General features: G+C 51.0%; 2 protein-coding genes across 8 annotated transcripts; one reads left to right on the top strand and one right to left on the bottom strand.

The window, feature by feature from the left end:
- The first annotated feature begins 1,807 nt into the window (after window positions 1–1,807).
- On the top strand, window positions 1,808–3,286 carry Lage3 (L antigen family member 3). 2 transcript variants are annotated; one of them, XM_028888520.2, is made up of 3 exons: window positions 1,808–2,188; window positions 2,498–2,603; window positions 2,938–3,029. In XM_028888520.2, the coding sequence occupies exons 1-3, from the start codon at window positions 1,989–1,991 to the stop codon at window positions 2,992–2,994; spliced, it is 363 nt and encodes a 120-aa protein (XP_028744353.1). In that variant the 5' UTR covers window positions 1,808–1,988; the 3' UTR covers window positions 2,995–3,029. The 2 variants fall into 2 exon arrangements, with proteins under 2 accessions (XP_028744353.1, XP_028744352.1); XM_028888519.2 differs by having other exon boundaries at window positions 1,860–2,188; window positions 2,498–2,626; window positions 2,938–3,286.
- Window positions 3,287–4,892: 1,606 nt separating this feature from the next.
- Plxna3 (plexin A3) lies at window positions 4,893–21,359 on the bottom strand. Of its 6 annotated transcripts, none has more exons than XM_037199356.1 (34): window positions 21,065–21,354; window positions 19,652–19,725; window positions 18,652–19,274; window positions 17,718–18,257; window positions 17,078–17,260; window positions 16,533–16,661; window positions 16,362–16,462; window positions 15,837–15,960; window positions 15,590–15,746; window positions 15,406–15,505; window positions 15,033–15,147; window positions 14,692–14,892; window positions 14,364–14,460; window positions 14,040–14,230; window positions 13,809–13,954; window positions 13,619–13,739; window positions 13,359–13,495; window positions 13,075–13,245; window positions 12,721–12,814; window positions 12,396–12,635; window positions 12,163–12,306; window positions 11,849–12,083; window positions 11,616–11,758; window positions 11,276–11,532; window positions 11,085–11,151; window positions 10,833–10,979; window positions 10,592–10,751; window positions 10,347–10,450; window positions 10,056–10,152; window positions 9,591–9,781; window positions 9,168–9,337; window positions 8,504–8,646; window positions 8,137–8,287; window positions 5,085–6,129 (listed from the first exon to the last, which is right to left on the bottom strand). In XM_037199356.1, exons 3-33 carry the CDS (start codon window positions 19,246–19,248, stop codon window positions 8,184–8,186), a joined length of 5,406 nt encoding a protein of 1,801 aa, XP_037055251.1. In that variant the 5' UTR covers window positions 19,249–19,274; window positions 19,652–19,725; window positions 21,065–21,354; the 3' UTR covers window positions 5,085–6,129; window positions 8,137–8,183. The 6 variants fall into 6 exon arrangements, with proteins under 6 accessions (XP_028744365.1, XP_037055251.1, XP_028744362.1 ...); XM_028888529.2 differs by having other exon boundaries at window positions 8,434–8,646; window positions 21,065–21,351; XM_028888534.2 differs by having other exon boundaries at window positions 8,434–8,646; window positions 11,670–11,758; window positions 21,065–21,351.
- Window positions 21,360–22,860: the final 1,501 nt, after the last annotated feature.

Genomic DNA, 22,860 nt, shown 5'->3' with positions numbered 1-22,860 from the left:
GAACAAGCCACTAGATTAAACATAGAGGCCAGGCAGTGGTGGCACACACCTTTAATACCAGTACTTGAGATCTCGTGCCTTCGCTTGGGAAGCACACACACCTTTAATCCCAGGAAGTGATGGTTGGGTAGAGGAAGGTATATAAGGTGTGAAGAGGAACTAGAGGTTTTTTCAAGCTGAGGAGTTGGTAAGGTAAGAGGTGGTGGCTGTGGCTTGCTTTGCTTCTCTGATCTTCAGGCAAAGTTTATTAGGGTACACAATACATCACCACAACCTTTGATCACCAACCAACCCTAGTAAGGAAAGTACATCAGCTAGTAACAATTGGGCTGCTTTGTATTTTTGACCCTAGCTATGTATCCTTGTGAACTTTAGATTGTTTTCTGGGATTTTTTCATCTTAAAGCTATTATCAAAGCTAATGCGAGAAATTCATGGAGTCTATTTAATGAGCAAGGGAATTTATTAGGAGGTAACTCACTATTGCACAGGTATTTATTGTAGGGTACAGGAAAGCTGAGCTCTATCCCATGCTGATCTTCTTCCAAGATCTGCCTGGTCAGTCCCAGCATTCAAAACCATGAGGGATCGAAGAGAGTGCCAAGTACCTTTCTTAAGGGTCCTGAGTGGCTATGCCCAGGGGCATGTACTTCAAGGTCATAGGCAGGTGTAACAGTTACCTGCTACCTCACAGTGGCGGTGCTTCAAGGTCAATGCTAGAACATCTGATCTAACCTGAAGTTATTTTAAAGCTTTGTTTCAGCTAATGATGGACACCAAAACCTGTGAACACATCTCCCAACATTAAGATTAAAAGAATTTAAGCTAGTTGGGCTACCAGGACTCAATTGTTTTTCTTAATCATTAACCTAAGCCACAGTCTATATGGCTCCTCAATAGGAACTCTTGTGTTCTAGCTGTGTGATACTTCCTTGTTTATAATTTTTATAAACTAATATATTATTATCAATTAGACAGTACATCTTAGGAAGAAATCATCTTCATAATAATCCACAGGTAAAAATTCCCAGTAGAATGGGATATTTCCATGAGATAAACACACTTCATTACAGGCAGTGGGGATCTCCCATACCCATTCACACCATGCCAGATACCAGAGAAAGATAGCAGCAGCAAACATGTAAAGACACAGCAGAAGCAAAAGACTTTCTGGGGTCTGGGGTCTCGGGGCCTTGCCTAACCGAGATTCACTCATCAGAGAGTTTCCTCCTGGTGGGCTGACACCTTGAACTTTAATTGCCACCTGCTGCCCCTCTGACACAGCCACTGGCATTTTAGAAAGTCTTTAATTTATTTCTTAATATCTGTGTTGACCCATTTTTCATTCAGTAGAGAGTTATTCGATTTCCATGAGTTTGTAAGATTTCTATTGTTTCTGTTGTTGTTGATATCTGACTTAATCCATGGTCTGATAGGATGCTGGGAGTTATTTCAATCTTCTTGTGTCTATTGAGACTTGCTTTGTGTCTGAGTATGTGGTCAATTTTGGACACCTTATATCCCCTTTTTTGTTTTTTGGTTTGGTTTGGTTTGGTTTTGGTTTTTCGAGACAGGGTTCCTCTATGAAAGCCCTGGCTGTCCTGGAACTCCCTCTGTAGTCCAGGCTGGCCTCAAACTCACAGAGATCCGCTTGTCTCTGCCTCCCATAGTGCTGGGACTAAAGGTGTCGGCCACCACTGCCCGGCTACTTAGATCCCTTTTAGAAACGGAAGGGAAAGCTGGGCGGGCGTGATGCAGCACTTTAGAGGCAGAAGCAGACCTGATCAGCCTTACAGAGATTGGGTTAGAAGCCTCTGGGTGGGGACTGAACCAATTTAGCAACTTTGTCGCCCGCCCATTCGCGCAGGTGCGTGTGGGATTGGCAGCCTGAGCGAGGGCGGAGCTTCCGGAGGATAAGGCGGGCTCAGGGCGGTAGCCGTGGCGGAGGGGGCGGGCTGGTGACACTAGGGTGGGTTGGAAGGTGTAGACATGCAGGCAGCACACACAGGTTTAGGTCACACTGCTGAAGGCGCCGATTCCCCGACCAGACGCTGCTGTCCCGGTGATGCAGGCACAGTGGCACTTATTTCCAGTGGAGCTCATCCTGTTGCACGAGCACCGGAAGTCTCCGATTCGAGCAAAAGCGCCATGCCTTTAACCCAAAGGCCGGGAATCCGACATCATAGATTGTATCCTACCGGACAGTAACAACTGGGCCACCTTCGGGATGCTTGAGGCGGGAAAAGGGGTAGTCTGGAGGCGGGAAGAGCCATCAAGTGGAGGGAGGCAAGGGGACCCGCTGATTAAGGTATATTAACCACGGACGGTCTGGGCATTAGAAGAGAACAGGGGAGGGGGACTGGAGAGTGGAGGGAAATGAGCAGAAATTGCCCAGTGTGGAAGATGTAGTCTGGGGAGCTTAGACCAGATGAGATGGTTTTAGAGGTCCAAGGAGGCAAAGTTGATTCAAAATAATGCCTTTCCTGAGTCTCCACCAGCGCCCTTACAGTGTCTTTCCCGACCTCTTTGGAGGCAGATATCGCCTGTGGGTCCCTAGCTCCTGATGCCGAACCGCACCAAGGACTTTTGAGGAAGGAGCTAAAAGTGAGCGGCTGCATGCTGGAGGTGTAAGTGCTGAAAGAGTCTGGCATGCTGGGTAGGTGACTGGGCTATTTTCCACCCAAGACTGCACTTCCTTAGAGATGGCACACAAGGGTAACTTCTTAGGGGAGGCTTGGTGCACTGGACCAGTATTTACCTACAGGATATATGGTACAGTAGGTGCCCAAGGGGAGGGAAATCAGGAAAGGGTAGGAGGCAAACAGATTTCTGTGAATTCAAGGCCAGTCAGGGCTACATCGTGAGGTTCTCTCTCTTTCCAAAAGAAAAGGATAGGAATTACCATTTTGAACTTAATATTCTTTTTCCTTACTCTTAGACACTGGATCTCGGAAGACTCTCGCCTCCTCCGAATTTCCATCATGAACTTTCTTGACCAGCTTTGCCTAGTGGTGAACACCATACAACGCTTTGGGCCCCCAGTTTCTCGTTAAGCCTGGCTGGGAAAAGGGACTCAGGTCTGACCTTATGTCCATTTCCTCCTAAGCAGTATAATTTTCCCTAGGAAAAAGATTCCAGAAATAGTAGCTGCTACTTAAATGTGGGGCCTAATAATTTTTTACCTGATTTGGTCCTCAGGCACTTAGGGAGCCACTTGTTTAGTCTGGTGTTTAAATGTTTGTTGCTGAAGAAAATAAAGCTGTGCTTTTAATCTGTATTTGAGTTTATTTCAGCCTCTAGATTTTCTTTGACTTTTTCCTTGTGTCAGAGGAGAGGCTCTGGAATTCAGGTATTTGTTAGTACAAGATCCTCCCAGATCCACCACTGTTCCTTAACCCCCTCCCCAACTCTTTTTAAAAATAACCCATCAAGTCTAATTTGTGCTGTCCATGTACTCCTGGGTGTGGGGCCATCCACTGGAGCATGGTTGACCTATAAGAGGCCATACCCTTAAAGAAAACTGATTTTTTTCCCTCCCCTGTAATAGGTAGCCATTCCAGCTTTGGTCTGGAAGTTCCAATCCCCATTGAAGCTTCGGTAACTGTCACGCCTACAAGGCGGGGCCAAGGGAGGACCCTGTAGACCCGAGATCCAGATGCGCAGGCTCTCTTAGTTCCTGGACCCTGGACGCTGGAGGTAGACCCAGCAGAGTTCTCCAGAGAACACCGCCGGATTGCGCCACACCTTTCCCAGACTCTGTAAACTATCCCTTCACTTGTAAATTACCCCACAAAATAAACCTCCCTTTTAACTATGTGGAGTGGCCATAATAATTTCACCAATACCCCCCAGAAGCCATCTATTTTTAATAGCTCCCCAGTTATAGGTGAGAGCACATGAACCTCTCCCCCTCAACACTAGACTGTTGACTAGCTCATCTTGTACAGGTGTTATGAGCTGCAAAACAGCATTCTTTAACCTCTAGGCCAAAACAAAAAAAGAATCCCACAAGCCAGGTGTTGTTTTCATCTTGTTTTTTGATAGTTCATGTGGTCATGCTGGCCTGGAGTTTAGTGTGTAGCTGAGGCTGTCCTTCAATTCCTGCTGCCACCTCCCAAGTACTAGGAGCAATCTACCCTGTTATTTTTCTCATGTGTATGTATATGCATGATCCAGTGTCTATGAGTGTACCTGTTGTGTGTGTGGAGGCCTGAGATTAATGTTGAGAGTCTTTTTCTATCACTTTCTACCTTATTCAATAAGGCAGGGTTTTTCAGTTGAATCCAGAGCTTGTCTATATGACTAGTATGGCTATCCAGCTTGTCCCAGGATACCCTCATCACTGCTTTCTGAGTACTGTGATTACTATCTAAACTCTAGTCCTCAAGTTTGTGTGACAAAGCTTTTAACCACTAAGCCATCTCCTCAGTCCTTTTTTTAATTGTACAGTAATCTTCACCCCATATGCAACATCTAACACGTGTTGGGAGTAATTCACACACAGGTAGGTCCTCCCCAATTATAGTCCAATGAGTTGCCACATGTTCAGAATTTGGGGTACAAGTGAAGCCACTTAAAGTTTTTCTTTCGTAAATGCCTGGTGCCTGAGGAGGCCAGAAGAGGACATCAAATCTCCTGGAACTGGAGTTATAAACAGTTAGTTGTAAATCACTATGTGGGTGCTGGGAATTGAACCTGGATCCTGTGGAAAAGCAACTGGTGCTCTTAAACCACCCAGCCATCTCTCCAACCCCCACTGAAGAATTTTTTTTAACACAGTGAGGATGTGTATCTTATTTCTTAATAGTATCTCTTTGTCCCCAACTAATAATGTACTAAAAGGGGCAGGGCAGAAGCAGGAAGATGGGCATATCTGAGTAGAAACAGTATATACAAGGGGAAGGAAGCAGATTTATTCAGTCTTGAAGCTAGAGCCACCAGGATTGCCTAATGAACTACACATGGCCATGATCTTCCTCAAATCATCAGAAATCCTATAAAGAGTTATATTTCCTCCCACAGTCCAGCTCATCCATAGCCCAACAGGTCTACCCACTTACCCCAAAGACAAAGACATGCACTGACCCCATTTCCCAACATTTAATTAAGAGAAACTTACAACAACAAAGAAAAACTCATGCAACAAAAGAAAAGTGGACTGGGTGGTCTGGGACCATCAGACAGGGCCAGATTCCTCAGAGGCAGGAGACACGAGAAACAGTAAGGCACTGCCACCTTGGCCCCTAGGGGTGGGGACATGATGGGGCAGCTGAGGCTGAGGGGGTTTGGGGCAAGTGCCTACAACACTGAGGAAGTTTGTCAGTAGGGACACAAGGAATGTTTCAGAGGCCCAGGCCCACATCAGGCCCAAGTACAACCTGGTTTTAGTTCTCTCAGAGATAATAGGCCCCATGAAAATGTGGTCTGACTCCTGAAACATCTGAAGAGGGACCCTGGCCTGGCCTGGGCCAGCCAATCTGAGGGCAGCTTCAAATTATTATCCAACCCCAAATGCCGCTGGTACTGAGGCTCTCTTAGGGCAAGTGGGGCCTTACAGAGCAAAGGTGAGATGCCAGAGGCTGAGCGAAGGCTGGCAATGTCACAAAGGAACTAGGACAGGAAGTAGGGCCCAAATCAACCAAGGAGGCAGGTCTGTGAGGCTGGCAACATCCCATGGGGCATGTATATTTACATATGAAAATTAAGGTGGGGCTAGGTTAATAAATAGGTAGGTAGGGTATACAGAGCTAGGCGGGCAAGGGCTCTCTTGACATGGAAACACAAGGGCAAGAGGGTGGGGGTATTGCTGCTGCTGGTGGGGAGAGCTCGGTCCTGTCACCCCCTCCCCCTGCAGGGCCCAAAGCAAGGCACTAATGAAGGGGGCCCAGGTGTGATGGGGGCATCTTGGCCTGGTAACCTCCCCAACAACACCAGATCTGGGTCTCAGCTCTGGAGACTCAGGCTAGAGCCAACCACTCCCCTGGCTGGGAGAATGGCTCAGAAGTGAGAAGCCCCCTCCTCACCATCTCCCCACTCAGCTACTGCTGGACACCAGGCTGATGATCTGCTCCAGCTTCTGTCGAAGCTTGTGCTTCCGACAAGAGGCATCTCGGTCCAGCGAGGTAAGGATCTAGGAGATGAGGATCCATTGGAGCAGACCCATGGCAGGCTCCACTTCTGCACAAAGCCCTTGCTTCCCAGACGGGCTCTTCCCTCCCACAAGCTTCAGTCTCTGTGCCCAGCTCAAGCTCCAAACCTCTAATTTCTCAGCAAACCACCTGCTTTTCCTTGACTCCTAATACCATCCCCAACTACAGAGCAATCTTCTATCATAGCTCATGTGTAGCTTTTTTAGAGATTGGGCCATACTTGCTGTTATCGATTCCTGTTCCCTCCTGACCCAAACTCCAACATCTTCTTGGCCAATCTGGCCATTCCATCCTCCTTGATCCATGAAGGGGTCTGGCTCAGGATACAGGGCTGACTCCACCAGCCACTTCCGGGATCCCTCCCAATCCTCTGCTAGTTCCCTCTTTCTTCTTTGACCCGTGAGGGGCTCAGAGTGCTGTGCTTGGCATGATCTCCCTTGGTGAGTTCCTTTTTTTTTTTTTTTTGAGACAGTATTTCACTATCTCTGACTGTCCTGGAACTCACTTTGTAGACCAGGCTGGTCTTGAATCACAGCAATCTATGTGTTTCTGCTGCCTAAGTGCTGGGACTAAAGATATGTGCCACCATGCCTGGTCAGGGCTTAATCTTTACATGCATGCACATTTGTTATTTGTCTGTGTACATGGGTGCATGTGGGTACACATGCCTATGTGTGGAGTCTAAAGGTCAATACCTGGTGTCTTTCTCATCATTCTCCGCCTTTTAAAAAATGTGTATGAGTGTTTTGCTTGCGTGTATATCACATGTTTGCCTGATGCCCACAGAAGCTAAAAGAGGAGGATAGATTTCCTGGAACTGGAGCTAAAGGGCTGTGAGTTACCATGTGGGTGCTGAGAATCAAACTTGGATCCTCTGGAAGAACAGCAAGTGCTCTTAACTGCTGAGTCATCTCTCCAGTCCATCCACCTTATTTTTGAGATAGAGTCTCTCACTGAACATAGAACTCATTGATTGGCTAGACTGTGGGGATCTGCCTATCTCCTCTACCACTACCCCCAGTATAGGGATTATAGACATATGCCACCACACCCAATATTTTTACATGGGTGCTTTGAATCCAAATTCAGGTCCTTGTGCTTTCATAGCAGATACTCGATCAACTGAGCCGTTTCTCCATCCCCCTGGCTCAGGGCTTTAAATTCCATCTATGGTTTCCAAAAGTGTACTTCCAACCTAGACTTCCCATGAATCTATACTCCTATTATACCTTGCATACTTGTCATTTTAAGTCCAGTTAGCAGGAGACTAGTAATTGGGCTCAACCTTCCCAGTCTAACCCAATCAACTTTGACACCATCCCTGCTACCTATCCCAAGATGCTTTATGTTCCCTCAGTACTTTAGCACTTTCTATGGATGACTTGAGAGGTTCTGAAGATTCTTGGTCTTTGTTCCCTGGGCCTCACAAAGCAGTTCCATCTACAGTCTTTCCTGTGGTTTATAGTATTACTGTGTTTATAGCAGTGAACTTCATCCTGTCAGCCGCTTAGGCTGAAGAAGCCCTGCAGTCTTCCTTGATTCCAGCTTGTTACTGACATCCAGTTACTCAGAAGAACATGAATCCAGGCCTCCACAGCCTTATGTGTTCCTCTGTCTGCTGGCATCTCCAACCACAAAAGCCACGGGCCCTGCTAACAGCTGAATGCACCTACCTCTGGCCCCACCACACACACCTTGGCCCACCCCTTCTGATTTTCCAGCCTTATAATTTTTACCCAGTGGGAACTCTATACTCCAGCTGGTGGTTTCTCTTCTGTATTCCTTAAATCCCAGCATCTAGGAAAATTATTACCCATGTTGCCCTAGGCAAGGGATAGAATGTAGACAAGATACAAGATGGATTCTGTGTCCCATCTTGCTCAAATCCTTGTGGCACTCCTCAATCCATCAACCTCCCTGCCTTTCTTTGCCTTTAATTGCATCATCAGAACCATGCAACTGGGGGTCTGGAAGGTGCATCAACATACCTCCTGACGGTACTTGGTGACATAGAAGTAGAGCTCGCTGAGTGCACTTAGGACATTGAAGTCATTGGCATGGAGGCGGGACTGTTCCACCAGATAGGCATCCATGTCCTGGTCACTGATTGATGCCATCTTTGCGATATCTCGGTAGTACCTGTAGAGACCCTGGGTGAGTCAATCATGCATATGTCACAAAAGCCAAAACTCATGTCATCAGTGTTTGGCCAGCCTCAGACCAGCTGTTTAGGCAGGCAGTTGCAGCCTGCCACCATGCACATACAGCAGTCTCCCAGGGCCCACCTCTCCACCCAGCTCTTGTAATTAGGGATGTCCTTGGCATAGAGCAGCTTGTTGGAAGGGGAGTCCTTGCCCAGACGATGCTCTGATGTAGAACAGGAGTCCATGAAGGTCTGGGCCACCACTGACAAACAGGCATCCGTGATGCTATTCTTGTGGATGTCAAACACAAACTGTGGGTTCTTGATCACATTCACCCAGAAACGCAGAGGTAAGCTGAATAGAGGGACATACACTTGAGACTTCCCAGTGGCCCTGTGTGTCCCTTTTCCCCCAATGCCTTCCTTCACACCTTGTTCCTGTCTGGCCAACTCATGTCTTCTCCTGATGTAACAGGAAGGACATATTTAGGGTAAATGGCTTTTTCTTTAACTTTCTGCTGGACTCAGGCAATGAGAAGTAAGAATAGATGGCTTTCTGTCCTCAGCCTCCACCCCTGAAGTTTCCACTGTCTCCACCTGTGCCAAGCCATCAATATCTCTACCTTGTGCAGGGCCCTGGAGAAAAATGACCAATTACAGTGCTAGACTAGCAATCCCCATCTGTACAACCCAGCAGTACCCACCTTCTATATACTCATATTCAGTTCTAGGCCAAGCCACTGTCCTATCCCTCCTGCCTGAAAGGCTACTCAGCTCTCAGTCAACCTGCCTCCATGGGCCTTTTGGCTTGGCTAAGTCACTCTTCCTCCCACCCATCCTCAAAATGGCCAGCAGCAGCCAGGAACTGATAAGTACCAGTTGCTTTTCCAGGTGTGGCGCACATCAGGGTCACTGATCTGGCGCTGGTCAGCCTGTTCGTCCAGGAAGTCAAACATGTACTTGATGGCCAAGGGTAAGGCTGAGCCCCGGTGGGCTGTACTGAACACAGTTTCAAACAGGTCATCTACAAATTTCTGCAATGTGCCCTATGAATGACAGTAAGGCAACTATGTCAGGAAGTACCCCAAATTTGACAGACAGGGGCAGAAAAGCTCAGTAAAGAACTCTGAAGAGCCAGCATTCCTAAAATGGACCTGCTCTTGACCTCAGGCCTAGAGATCCTACTGCAGAGGTCCTGAGAAAGTGGCCCCCGCCTGGTAAGACCGGCTCATCTCATGGTTAAGTCTGGGCTAGAAAGTGTCTATGCAGATACCAAGGGAGCCTGGGGCAGGCCCACACCTTGGTGGCCAGCAGCCTTGTCAGATATATTTCTGAGACCATCTTGCTGCCACGGTCTCCCTCTCGGTGATCAGCATGGTCGTGGTTCTTCACCAGATGCCACAGCTTGGTGCCCGCCTCCTGGTCAGGTGTGAGCATAGGTGCTCGGGAACGGAGGCTATCCGGGCTGCTGGCAGCACGGAGCAAGCTCTCTAGGGCAGAGGACAGATGTGACCCTTAGGCCCCTACAGGTCCTGGCCATTACCCACCCTCTTGCTCCACTCTCCTCTAAGAGCCCAGGAGCCTTTGTGGAACCCATCCATTCTTGCCACCCCTCCCTACTGCGCTACAGAACTGGAGACCACTCAGGGGCCCAAAATAATGGAGGTCTTTCCAGTTGGGTCAAGACAGCTACTTGGGGCTTCCTAAGATGGCTTATATAGCCTTAATTGAAGGACACAGGGCCACCATGATGAGGATACCTACCGTATCGACTGAGTGAACGGGTGAAGGTGAAGGAGTTGGCCATGTTATAGGCAGATACTTGTTTGGGCACCAGTGCTACTAAGGAACCATCTGTTACCTGGAGGTCCAAAGACAAGGGGCAGTACAGGAAGCCAAGGGACTACCACCCATCCAGAATCTTCAATGTACGTATGTATATGTACAACCAAGGCCCTATGAGGAGAGCTCATGAATATAGGGATAAGGGCTGGGAGCAGACCTGGCCACTGCTCCTAAAAAGCCCTGGAGGTGAGTAGGCTCCCAGTTCCTCACCTGGTAGTGGGCCAGTGAGTTGACCCTCTTCCAGTCACACTCTATCTTTGTAGTTACGTCCTCATCTTGAAGGATGATTCGGGCCATGCGGCCCTGGCGCCATTCTGCAGGCCACAGTCAGCTCTTAGGGACATTTACACCACAAGGCCTTAGGCCCACTAAGGAACAGAGCTCAGGTATAGAGTGTGAGAGCCCCTAGTAGGGAATGGAAGGTCAGGGGCTAGGAAAAAAGGGAGAGACCTTACCCAAGTCCATGTCCTCAGCTTTGGGGCGCTGAGAGTATGGGATACCCTTGTACACAGTATCCAACAGCTTGTCTTTAGCCTGGGTGATGCTGTCACAATTGAGAACCTTTACAGGGACCTGAGCACTGCCCTCGCTCTCCGGGCACACACAATGAAGAGTCTAAGAATAAAGGAACCCCCAGCATTAATCCTGAGCAAGGTTCCTACACCCCATCTCCTGCTTACATGGCCCCATGCTCACCAGGGTCTTGTAGTCGATCTGCTGCCGGATGAGCTTGTCCTCACTTAAGGAGTAGCGGGCCTCGCCGGTTATGGCATCAATGGGACCTTTCTCCATCTGTTGCTTGATGGCGCAGTAGAGCAGGAAAAGTGGCTCCCCGGCACACTCCTGCACCCAGGGTCAAGGGCATAGCTGGCTGCCTGTCTGGCTTACCAATCAACTGTACCCACCCCTGAACATTCCTCCCCTGCTGCCCAGTCCCCCTAAGCACACCTTCAGGAACTTATGCAGCAGGAATGTGAACCAGTTGGTGAGCATCTTCTCAGCCACTGACTCTGTCCTGTGGCAAGAGATAGGTCCTAAGGCCCTGGCCTGGCTAGGGTGGGGCTTGAAGAGACAGAGGGGCCTGAAATAGGAAATGGAGGAGTGGGCTGGGAGAGAGGCCAGGCAAGACAGTTACATACCTGCGCAATAGCAGCTTTGGGTGGTTCTTGCTCTCAAGGTTTTTCTCTATGAGGTCGGCCAGCAGTTGCTTCAGCAGTCCAGTGGCATAGTCAAGCCGACTCTGCAGGGCCACCATGGTAAGTGAGGCTACAGTGCCACGGTCACGCATGGAGAAGCTGCTCTGAGCCTCCAAAGTGTGGATGAAGGTGAGCAGGAAGGCACGGCTGTGCAGCAGCTGCCCAAATAAGCGCAGGGCCTTCTCCATGTTGGGGGGAGTCTGTGGAGACCAGAGAGTCTCAGAAGGTAGGTAGTGGTGGCTCTGGGGGAAACAGAACATGGACGGGCAGCAGGGGGGCTCACATCCAGCTCCTTGAGCACTGGGTGGGCCTCAATGCCAGGGAAAAGCACACGCACAGCATAGGTCCGATAGTCCAAGAAGGGAATCTGCACACCATCCATGTGGTTTGTCAGTTCATTGATATCTGTCTGCAGCTCAGCAAAAGCTGGGGGAAAGTAGAGTGGAATGAGTTGAGCAAGAGGCAGGGAAGTCCCTCAGCTCTCACATACTGTGGTACAGTCCCGGCTTTAGGCACCTTCTTTGCACTCCAAGGCCACACGAGACTCCAGGTTGTCCATCTGTAGCTGGAGCCGCTTGAGTGTTCGGTCTGCATCTTGAGTCTTTCGCTTGTAGGCGACCAGCACGGCAGTGATGGCCAGCAACAAGAGCCCACCCCCTGCTGCCAGCCCCACTATAGCCGGTAAGGTCAGTGCCCGATCAGTAGTGATATGCAGGGTGCCCAACCAGAACTCCAGGCCACCCACCAGCACCTGTAAGGGCAGGCTCAAGGTGAACCAACTCCCATGTACACCCAAGGCTGCCCTGGTGGCCTCCCAAGCCTATACGCACCATGACAGGCTGCCGGCCTGTCTGGCTAGGGGAATCACACAGAAGTTGAGTATCTGAGACAGTTAGTGCACATGGCTGTCCTCCAATCAGTACTGTATAGTTGAGGCGGGAGCTGCCAGCTGCAGCAGGGATCAGGTTCTTGCCCTAGCAGTGGATAACCAACAAAGAGATAGTTAAGCTCTCCAGCTCTCTGCTCCTCCCCTCCTTTCTACTCCCTACCCCTAACCAAGCACCTTCAATACAACATGTGAGCCAGGCTTGACATCTAGCACACCAGATGACCCAAGTGGTTCAAAGCTGGGATCAGGGTAGTAGGTGAAGGAAGAACGGTTGAGGGAGCGGGCTGTCTGCACATGATCCAGCAAGAAGCCAAATTCATCAGGGTGCTCGCCTTGGGCCCGAGGCTGAGGACGCCCAAGAAAGATGCCAGGGGCCTTACATAGCATTGCAGTGTCATTGATGACCTGGCATGTCTGTAGAGACAACAGCAATCACCTCAGTGCATGATGCCTTGAATAAGAAGCAAGGATGGGAGAGGGGTGGGAAGCTGCTACTCACATTAGTAGTCTCAATACCACGGTACTTTGCCCGTACACGGGGTTCCTGCACCGTCAGCAGATGGGTTCCACTCACAGTGATGGCAGTACTTCCACTGCAGAGATGGGTAAAGGTCTGAGGCTCCCTCCCCCACCCTGCCCTGAAATTACCAAGATTTTTCGCAAAGCTCAGAGCCTCTAACCTTGGATCCTTTAGCAGGTGCCAGGCTCTATATGGGCAGGACAACTCTGTGTCCCTATTGATGCGGATTCAGGAATGATTTGATACCCCAAGGCCCCAGTAGCATGTAAGGCCCCAAGAGAGACACTCAGAGCCCCAAATCAGTCCTCAACCCCATTCTCCTCAGAGTCTCACTTGATGATGCTCCAGGTGGGCTCAAGGTGTGTGACAGTGGGGTCCTGGGTGTAGGTATAGATGACTCCAGGGCTGGAGATGTTGGCATGGTCGATGGCAAGGGTGATAGGGGCCTGGCTGGGGCCCAGAGTGGAGACAGGTGAGATACACACGATTGCCTCTGCATCTCTCCTATGTAAGTAAGCAGGGAGGCTTGAAACAGGTGGCCCGGCACCTCCAGTTCCCCCTGTCCCCACAGCCCTTCACATAATGCTCAACTCTAGACTGCTTGTGCTCAGGCCCACCTTACAAACTGGCACTCGCCATCTCTTACAATCACTGTGACCCTGCTGCCAGCATCCAGAGAAGTTCCAGAGATGGTGAGCCGAGAGCCTCCAGAAGCTGGGCCTCGAGTAGGACTCACACGGTCAAATGTTGGGGTCTATGAAAGAAGCAGCCCTTGAGAGGAGATAGGAACTAGCCCCATCCAAGGGCCACTCCAAATTCCCCCAGATAGGGGAGGGAGAAGGCTTAAGGAAGGGGAAGGGACCAGTAGGCCACGTACCACAAAGCTGTAGAGCTGTTGGGACTGTGTGCGGAAGTCGGCCGAACAGTCACCTACACAGAGCTCAGCAGGCCCAGGTGGTGGGCTGGGCACCAGCGATTCTTCCATCTCGCATACGATCCTAGGAGTCACAGAAAGTCAGGACCAGCTGTGATACACAAGGACAGGGGACTTATATGACCACACTCACCTTTCAGCACTGACATATTCAGTAGGGATGGAGTTACAACGTACACCAGCTACTCGCAGGCCAACTTCACGGGAAGTGAGGCCCAGGTTCTCACCCAAAATGGTGACCCGGGTACCACCCTCCTTGGGCCCTGTGAGTGGGTGGATCTGTAGAGCAGGATAACAGGCAAAAAGATCAGGCCAGACTCATACATGCCCAGCAGGCAAGGTAAGACTAGTAGGTAAAGCTAACCTGGGTGATTCGGGGATGGCTGCATCGGGCACCCTTCTGGCTTGGGTGCATCCAGTTGCTCTTGGGAGCTGGGCAGTGAGCCCGCAGTTGGCACCTGTGCTCTGAGATGCACCAGCCACAGTTGAACCGGGGATCAGCCTTGAGGCAGAGGCCACAGCTAGGCCGCTGAGCCCAGCACTTGTAAAGAAGGGCTGCAGGCACAGGGGACTACTGATGCAGCAGACAGTGGCAGAGAAGCAGGGGGCTCTAGGGCCTCCAGACTTGCCCCCAGCATTGTCAACCCTATCCCAGGAACATGCTCCTTGGACCCATGTCATCCCTCACCTCGGAAGCTGGGAGGCTTATCAATGGGGAAATCGCCATCCCAGACCACAGAGAAATCCAGTTCGGTGTCACCAAACTCATCACCTTCATAAAAGTACTAAAAAAAAAAAAAAAAAAAAAAAAAAAAAAAAGGAATCCCATGAGCACAAATAAGATGAGCAAAATCCTTGCCCAACTTAGGAATCTCTGGTAAAAAGACTAAGAAAGGCCTGCCAGGACCAACCGGAGGCTTCCAAATCAGTAAGCTGACCACACACCAAAAACAAAAAATAAAAACCAAACCAACAAAAACCCCAACTATCCCTGGCTAGCCCACCCTGGACCTCACCGAGGCATTCTGGCACTGTACACTGCTGCTATTAAAGCGCACTGCAGGTACCCGATGCTGCCGACCTTGTACACGAACCACACATTCATAATTTTTCTGGCCTGACTGAGGCTGTGGCAGGTTCTTAGCCCTCAGGGTTAGAGGCTGCATGACACCCACAGGGATCAAAAGGTCTCCTCGAGGCAGGATCTCAGGGCAGCCCTGGGAAGAGAACAACTGTCAGAGGTATGCTGGGCTATCCACCTTTCTCCAGGCCCAAGGAGATGGGAGAGCAAACAAAAAAAAGTGAGAGGCCAGCCCCCAAGGAGCCCAGCCTTTTGCAGTGTACTGCACCACCTCACCTCAGGGCTGTGGACCCTGCCCTCCTGGAAGGAGCACTCGTGTGGGTGGCTGGTACACACATGACGGTACTTACACCAGTGGCAGGGGTAAGGGCTGCCAACACAGGACATGCACCTGGAGAGGGAAGTGGCTTTAGAAATAACAGAGGTCACACCACCCTACAAAATGCACTGGGGAACAAATGAAGGACAGGCAGAACCTGCATAAGCCACACAGTGCACATCAGGATTGATTGGATAGAACTGGGGACAGAGCAGGAAGGCCCAACAGCTGCTCACCCCTGAAACCCTAGAGACAACCTGCAAGTTTTATATATTCCAGAGCACCTATCTATCCCCAGGGCTAGGGACCAATTCTGAAGCAGGTACTCACGACTGGAGGGCACTGCAGTTGTAGAAAACAAAGTCAACCCCAGCAAACTTCACACCAGTCTCCATGGAGAGCAGCTGCAGCCGCACAGTGTGAGTGGCCCCTGCAGCAAGCCAGATAGCCATCACCAACTAGCCCGATATCCTGCCCTACCCCACAACACCCAAAATAGCCTGAGTCCACTGACCATGCCCTCTGGTAAGTGTCTGGAGCTCCTGATGGGATGGTGAAGTGCAACGCAGCTCTCCAGAGGGCAGCAAAACAGCCTCACTTTTAGTCACCTCCTCAAATGAACAGCTCACACCCGCACTGAGGTCTGGCACGTTGCGCATGGCTACTGTCAGCTGGGGGAGGCAAAGGGCTCAGAGCAGGAGCAGGGTGTACCCCTTCCTCAGGAAGCATACATGGACCCAAGCACCCTCCATATTACTTACCTGCATCCCGGGGGTTGTCACTGACACATTATTGGGCCGAACCCGAACCTGTACACATTTATTCAGCTCCTCTGCAAAGCCATGTGGGGCAGAGGCACCTGGACAGGCCCCTTCACGGCAGCACCTGCACGGGGACAGGCCAGAGCAGTCTTAGCACTGTCCCAGGAGGGCCCAGATGGGGGTGCAGTAAGAGGCTGAGTGGGGCAGAGGACAGCATACCCAGCTCCTACTGCCAGGCAACAGTGTGCCTTGGCCTCATCCCCTGAGATCCAAGGGACGTCACTCAGGGTGGAAGTTCCGCTCATTAGCTGGAGAAAGTGGAGGGGAAGGGAGGGAGGGGAAGGCTCAACACTCAAAGCTCAAGGCTCAAGGCTGGGGGAAACTGGGAAGGTGGGTGAAGGAAGGTATAGCAAGTGTGGCTGGCTCCTGTTCAGCTGGCAAGGCCCTCCTAAATCTTTCTGTCTCCCAAGATAATGGCCCCAGGGAGCCCATTGCTGCCCCATGTCCCTCACCCACTGCCCTCACCTGTGCTGTAGCACACACCAACCACAGTGTGGGTCCCCTGAGCCCAGGCATGCAGCGCAACTCAGATACTGCTCACAGGTCTCCACCGGGAGTTGGCTCACCTGGGGACAGCCACATCAGCACACAGCCCACCCCTGCCCCACCATCCACCGCCACCCACCACGGGCCCACCTGCTTCTCACTCAGGAGGTAGATGTGCCGATGGTCAGGGCTAAAGAGCAGGTCTCGGAGTATGGGGCTGCCCTCCACTACAGAGACCGTCTCATACAGCTGGGCATCTTGAGAGCCATCAACCCGCACCTGAGCCACAAGACCGTGACAGAGAAATGACAGGCCAGCTTCACATTACCATAGCTCCCTGTACCCAGAGCATCCTCTTCAGCCAGGGACTTTCTAGATTGCAGCTGAGCTGAAGTCAGGCAGGACCTCCTTGAGCCTATACTCAGTTTGAAGGCCCATAGCTCCAATGGCCACAGCCTTAGGCTAAGGCAAAGGCTACATTGGATTCAGCTAAAAAAAAAAAAAAAACCACTGGTGAAGGTAGATGGCAGAGGAGCCACCCAAGGAGCAGGACTCAGCTCTTGGGGCCTAACCTGGAAAGTCATCATACCCTATTCAGGGTTATCCACGCTCATGTGCACATTCTGTTCCCCAGCCCTTCTTTCCGTGTGTGAAAAACATTCCCAATCCCATAAGACAAGGGTTCTAGGACCAACCTTCTTGAGATTACCACTGCGTGTACCGATGAAAACCACAGAGTGCTGGTGGTAGGTATAGGCAGCTACACTGGCCATGCCATCAGTGCTGTCAGCCAGCAGGGGTAGCCCCTCAATCACGTGTAGGCCACCCAATGGTTGATTCAACACTAACCCACAGAAGTTTCCATTGATCTGCATGGGCTGGTGACACAGGAGGGGTGAGTGAGAGTTCAAGATAGACAGATGCTATTAGATCTAATGTTCTGTTAAGCAGCAGAACCTGGAAGCCACTGCCCTCCAGACATGCCTGACAGTTTGCCCTAGGATCCAATTGGGAAAATGGGACTGGGGATGGAAAGCAGGGAAAGAGAGGAGAAGCTTGGGTCTACAAGACTTGATAGAGGGCAGGGAGCAAGCTGGGAATTAATATAGAATCAGGAAAATGAAGGTGGCAATATACAAACAGGACACTGGCCAAGACATAAAAAGAGAGTAAGGCTCTCAAGAAAGGTAAGGCAGGAAAAGTGTGAGAACAAAGGTGTCACTCTCAGGACCATGCCAAGCCTGGGAGTGGACAAGTAGCCACACAGCAGAAGGGCAGAAAGACACAGAGCTGTCATGTCTAGCACAGGGACAGCAGAGCAAGCAAAGGGCTCACGGTGTTGATGCATGGCAGCTCCTTATTCAGCAGCCAGGGCAGGGCCAGTGTGCCCTCCCCACGGTAGCATGATTGGATTCGGCGCCGGATGTGGGCATTGATGTTGCTGAGGGTGAAGAGGCAAAGAATGGTCTGCCGAGGTGGGCTGGCTCGGTTCTTCTGGCCCTGAGAGAAGATGGTGAAGAGGACATCCTCATCGGCTGGCACACCCAGAGCCTGAGCCAGGAGCAGGCCAGGCTTGGCCAGGTGGGCACTCTGCACCAAGCGGTACTCCACACCACGCCAGGAGCAGCCAATGGGAAACTCTACATAAGAGTAGAACTCCGAGTCTCCTGAACACATGCGCACGATCTTGGATGTGAAGAATTTCTCGCCTGCTGTATCCAGCAGCGTCTGCTGGGTGTCCAGCTGCAGTGTTAAGAAGTACACGAAGGAGGCACTGACAAAGCCATATATGTAGTAGATGTCAAAGGCGGGGTACAAGGAAAGTGTGTCTGAAGGGATCTTGATCTGAGAGGAGACAAACTCATCCTGGTACACCTGGAGAGTAGAGCAAAGTATGAGTATGGGATAAAGGCCTGCTCCCTACTCCACCTTGACTTCCCAACCCTGCTCTAACAATGTGGTCTTCCAAAGGCTTCTCCTGTGATCTCCCACATGCACTACCTAGACAATTACTGGGATCCATGCCACAGAGTGCAAGGTGACCTCAGCCTCTCTAGAGACAGGCTTTCTACAAGTGAATTCTACCCATTTTCCTGTCCTCAGCAGCTGGTCTACATCTCTGTGACAGTGATGGGTCAAAATTCCCCTCTCAAAACAAAGCTTTCCTTCCCAAGAAGCAGGGCCAGGACTGAGGGAAAGGAATGAATAAGACCTGGACTCATAAGAAGCAGGGAAAATAGGACAGAACAAACAGGCATGGCTCACCCACCAGACTGAACATATCTGCACTGTCTTCATCATCGATGAGCTTACGGGAACTCAAGGTGGGGAAGTATTCAGACTTGCCATCAACAGCAGTGCCCACAAACAGCTTGCTAGCCCCCTGGCCCTGCTCAACAATGACACCAGCCATGGAGTCAGGCTCCTGGGCCCCTGACAGGTAGTGCTCCTTGCGATGATGGGGCTCACCCAACTTGAAGAGATCATCTAGACGCAGGAATTGGCAGATGCCCTGCCAGATGCTGCCACAAGCTACCAGGCGACGGGCTGCATAGTCTATGAGGAGCAGCTTGTTCACATTGTCCACAGGCACGAGGCGGTGGGAGCACACACGCATGCTAGGGGGTGGGTAGCACCGAGCATTGTCCTCAATGGGCCCTGTGACATGAGCCCGTAACTCAGTCAGGTTTGGAGCCAGCTTGAAAACTCGGTTCACTGCACCTACAAACACCTCCCCAGTCACTCGGTGAACAGCCAGGTGAGTCAGTGTGGTATCTGTCACCACAAAGGTACGAAAGGGCCTGCTGCTACCCAGGCACCCTCCTATGGTGAAGAATAGCAATGGGAGAAGGCAGACAGTGGGCATGACCGGCAGCTGTACCAGGAACAGGCCTGAGGAGAAACAGCAAGTGGGAGTCAGAAGCCCCAGGGTTAAGCTGCTCTCCCTCCCCCTGACCTGCCTGGCCCAGGGACCCTGACAGACCAGGCTCCATGCCACAGAGGGGCAGGGCAACTCATCCAACATGACAGAGCCCCAGATGGTGACTGAGGCTGGGAGAGGGGAGGGGCCTCTAATAGGGCAAATGAATGAGTAACAAGCACATGCAAGCTTGGAAGCCATCAATCATTCCCCACCCCTGTACTGGAAAAAAGCCAAGAGGCCTTGTCTCAACTGGGCCACACCCAAGGGACAGCAGAGCCAGAGGCTTGAAAAGATGGGGTGGGAGGCCATCCCAGAACTGGGATCCAAATATATACCAAATACATACCAAGGCTGAGAGCAGTTGATGGCACAGGAGAGCATTAACAGGGAAGCCTAGACCCCAAATACCCCTTGCCTGAGCTGGGGAAGGAGAAAAATAGGGAGAGAACAATCACAAGCTGGAGGTGGGGGATGCTTCTCTGTGAATGGCACTGCCAACAGGAGTCCTAGAGCAAAGCTCTGGAGAATAAAGGCCTGAGGCTGGTTTCAATGCCACTACTTCTCCAGCTCATGGCCTCAGGTGCTTTCTCCCAAAGGGCCTTGGCTGCCTATCCAGGAGTCTGCTGTCTGGCCTTTCTGCTGCAACACAAAGCCAAGACTCTCACCAAGACAGACGTAAATCAAGCTTTAGTCAGATACAGGCAGACAGATGCTCTGCCAGGCCTGTGTGGCTCTCCCTGAAGATCCAGAGGTTAGTCAGAGAGGGGTAGGGGCAGAGGGGTCTAACCCACTTTTGAGAGTCCCAGAAGTCTTATATGTAGGAAGCAGCATGCCCAAATACAACTGAAGCCTTAGGGATATGGGGCAAGGCCTATATGGATAGGGACAGTGCTGGCACTTCACCCCCAGGCCACACCCTGCCAGCCCCAGGCTGCAAAGACAGCAGAGCAGTCTCTGCAGTCAGTGCTACCCTCTCAAGAAACACAGGAGGAACTCAGCATGGGGGGGGAGAGAAAAGAAAAAAGAAAAGCAGCATTTGCTGGAACAGGGAGCAATTCCAGCTTGAAATTGCCAAATTTCAGCTCAAATTGATTAGCTCTCTGGGGTTCTTTTGTCAGGTCTGCATCCCGGACACCTCATGCAACAACCAAATGAAGAATGGAAGGCGAAAGAGAAAAGCAGCTGCATCCTGCCCTCACCTCTTCTACACTCTACAGAAAACCAATTTTAGAAACCTGCCAGGGACAGATTGGGAAGGAGACCTGGAAAGTCGTGATTTGCAGCACAAGATCCCACCCCAGCCCCCACCTCTAAGTGGCAACCTCAGGCATCACAGACGCACCCAGCCCCTCTGCTACAGCCCTGCCAGCAAAGAGCACGATAATGAGGAAAGCTCCATACAAATATGTGGGTCCACAGCCCGCTCTCCCACAATGCTCCTCACTGTGCTACCAACCCAGCCAGCCCTGCCCCCATCGGGGGCACCCCTGGGCAAACCCGTGGAGACCTTAGTCAATACAGAGGCTACAGCAATGCTCAGAGCTGCGGCTCCTCCTCTACAAAACGGTCGTATCAGGCAATGGGGCTACAATCAATTGAGTTAGCTGTCTCTTCCTGCTCAGGGGACCTAGTGCCTGGTGAACCTCGAGAGGCAGGGACAGAGCCTGACCCCTGAAACCATCTGGACCCCCACGGTGTCTGAATCTCAGACATCCATCAGACTACTGGCACACGAGTTGTAAGGATGGCAGCCACCTACCTGTCCCTCCAACGCGGCTGACTCGGGGTGGCCACCCCTGGCCACGTGGACGTGCCCCCGTGCCCTACAGCAGCCCTACTCGCGTGGCCACGCAAACCCGCACGCCGCGATAACTGCAACCGCCGTCGCCCACACACTGGGCTGGCCCGAGGCCGCCTGGGCCTTTTAAACTTGGACTGTACCACCACACCGGGAGGGGGCTCCCAGGGAGGGTCCGGGGCCTGAGAGGCATAGCGCATGGGAGTGAGGCCTCTGGTCCCTGAGGCCCGGGACTCTAGTGCACAGCACGAGCCGCCCATGGACTACTGGGGATCTCTTCCTGAGAAATTACCTCCTTCGCTCAATGGCTGAGTCCTAGGCGCTCGCCTCTCTACACTCCCAGCTCCTCTCTTGCTGCTTCCAGCAATCCTGGAATCCGCGCGCGGCCGCGCCACACCCCCTTGGTCCTGGAGAGCAAGCCCGCTCCTCCTCAGGGAGCCTTGGGCCACCTGCTGCGGTTCCAAGATTTTGCTTGGACCGGCCTATCAAAAGCACACTAGCAAAGACTGCGCCCTAATTCAGGGCTCTTTCCCCAATGATCTATAAACTGGAAGGCTAATAATGAACAAATACCCAGCACAAAGCTTGGAGTACTGCGATTTATAGCCGTTTTCACCTAGCTCCTTCATCAACAAACCACTCTGACCCTGAATCTGGGATTCTAATTCCCTTGTTTTCTTTTTCCTCTTTTTTTTCCCCCTTCTTTCCCCTTTAGTACAGTGTGACCTCGAACTGACCACCCTTCTGCTTCATCCTCCCAATATTGGAATTATTATGGGCTTGCGCCACCACAACTGGCTTTTTTTCCCACGTTGCCTCACACTGTAGCTCAGGCTGGCCTTGAACTTCCAGTGATCCTCCAGCTTCACAGTCCCATCTTCTGGAATTACAGGTGTTTGTCAACAGGCCCAGCTGTTCTTTTATTTGTTTGTTTGTTTGCTTGCTTGCTTGCTTGCTTTCTTTCTTGCTTAGTGTGTGTGTGTGTGTGTGTGTGTGTGTGTGTGTGTGTGTGTGTGTAAGCCTCATGTGTGTAGGGGCCCAAGAAGGCCAGCAGAGAGCATTAGAGCCTATGGAGCTGGAGTTAAAGGCAGTTGTGAGCCACTGGATGTGAGTGCTAGGAACTCTTTATTCAGACCTGCTGGGTAAAGCCACTAGGAAAAATGGGCTCCAACATCAGGCATCTTCCTCAGGCATGTTCCACCTTACATATTGAGACAGAGTTTCTTATTTGAACAGAGAATTTGCCAATTCAGCTAGTCTAGCTAACCAACTTGCCCCAGGAATCCCATCTTTGCACTTGGATTCCAGTTGGGCTGCCATGTCTGACAGGCATCCCTGTAGATTCTGAGGATCCAAACTCCAGTCCTCACACTTGCACAGAAAGTACTTTATGCACTGAGCAATCTCTCCATCCCATCTAGCCTTTCTTATTTATTTATTTATTCTTGTGTTTTTGTTTTGTCTTGTTTTGATAAAGGGTCTTATAATATAGCCCTGGCTGTCCTAGAACTCGCTCTGTAGACCAGGCTGGCCTTGAACTCACAGAGATCTGCCTGTCTCTGCCTCCTGAGTGCTGGGATTAAAAGTGTGCATCATTATACCAGGCTCTTTTTAATTTTTGTTTTGTTTTAGTTTAGTTTTTTTTTTCTTTTCTTTTTTCTTTCTTTTTTTTTTTTTTTTTTTTTGAGACAGAGTTTCTCTGTATAACAGCTCTGGCTGTCCTAGAACTCACTCTGTAGACCAGGCTGGCCTCAAAC

Source organism: Peromyscus leucopus, chromosome X (genome assembly GCF_004664715.2).
Source record: "Peromyscus leucopus breed LL Stock chromosome X, UCI_PerLeu_2.1, whole genome shotgun sequence".
Classification (NCBI taxonomy): Eukaryota; Metazoa; Chordata; class Mammalia; order Rodentia; family Cricetidae; genus Peromyscus; species Peromyscus leucopus.
Note: the sequence above shows the minus strand (reverse complement) of the source record. Positions and strands in the feature narration are given on the sequence as shown.

Excerpts from the sequence above, each read along its gene's own strand:
- Lage3 (XM_028888519.2), top strand. The coding sequence starts at position 1,989 with ATGCAGGCAGCACACACAGGTTTAGGTCACACTGCTGAAGGCGCCGAT. Across the intron at positions 2,189-2,497 it reads GGAATCCGACATCATAGATT|CGCCCTTACAGTGTCTTTCC; the intron begins GTATCCTACCGG and ends AGTCTCCACCAG. Across the intron at positions 2,627-2,937 it reads AGCGGCTGCATGCTGGAGGT|ACACTGGATCTCGGAAGACT; the intron begins GTAAGTGCTGAA and ends CCTTACTCTTAG.
- Plxna3 (XM_028888532.2), bottom strand. The coding sequence starts at position 19,248 with ATGCCCACTGTCTGCCTTCTCCCATTGCTATTCTTCACCATAGGAGGG. Across the intron at positions 8,647-9,167 it reads CACACCTGGAAAAGCAACTG|CTTACCTCTGCGTTTCTGGG; the intron begins GTACTTATCAGT and ends CCCTCTATTCAG. Across the intron at positions 8,288-8,433 it reads TACAAGAGCTGGGTGGAGAG|GTACTACCGAGATATCGCAA; the intron begins GTGGGCCCTGGG and ends GGGTCTCTACAG.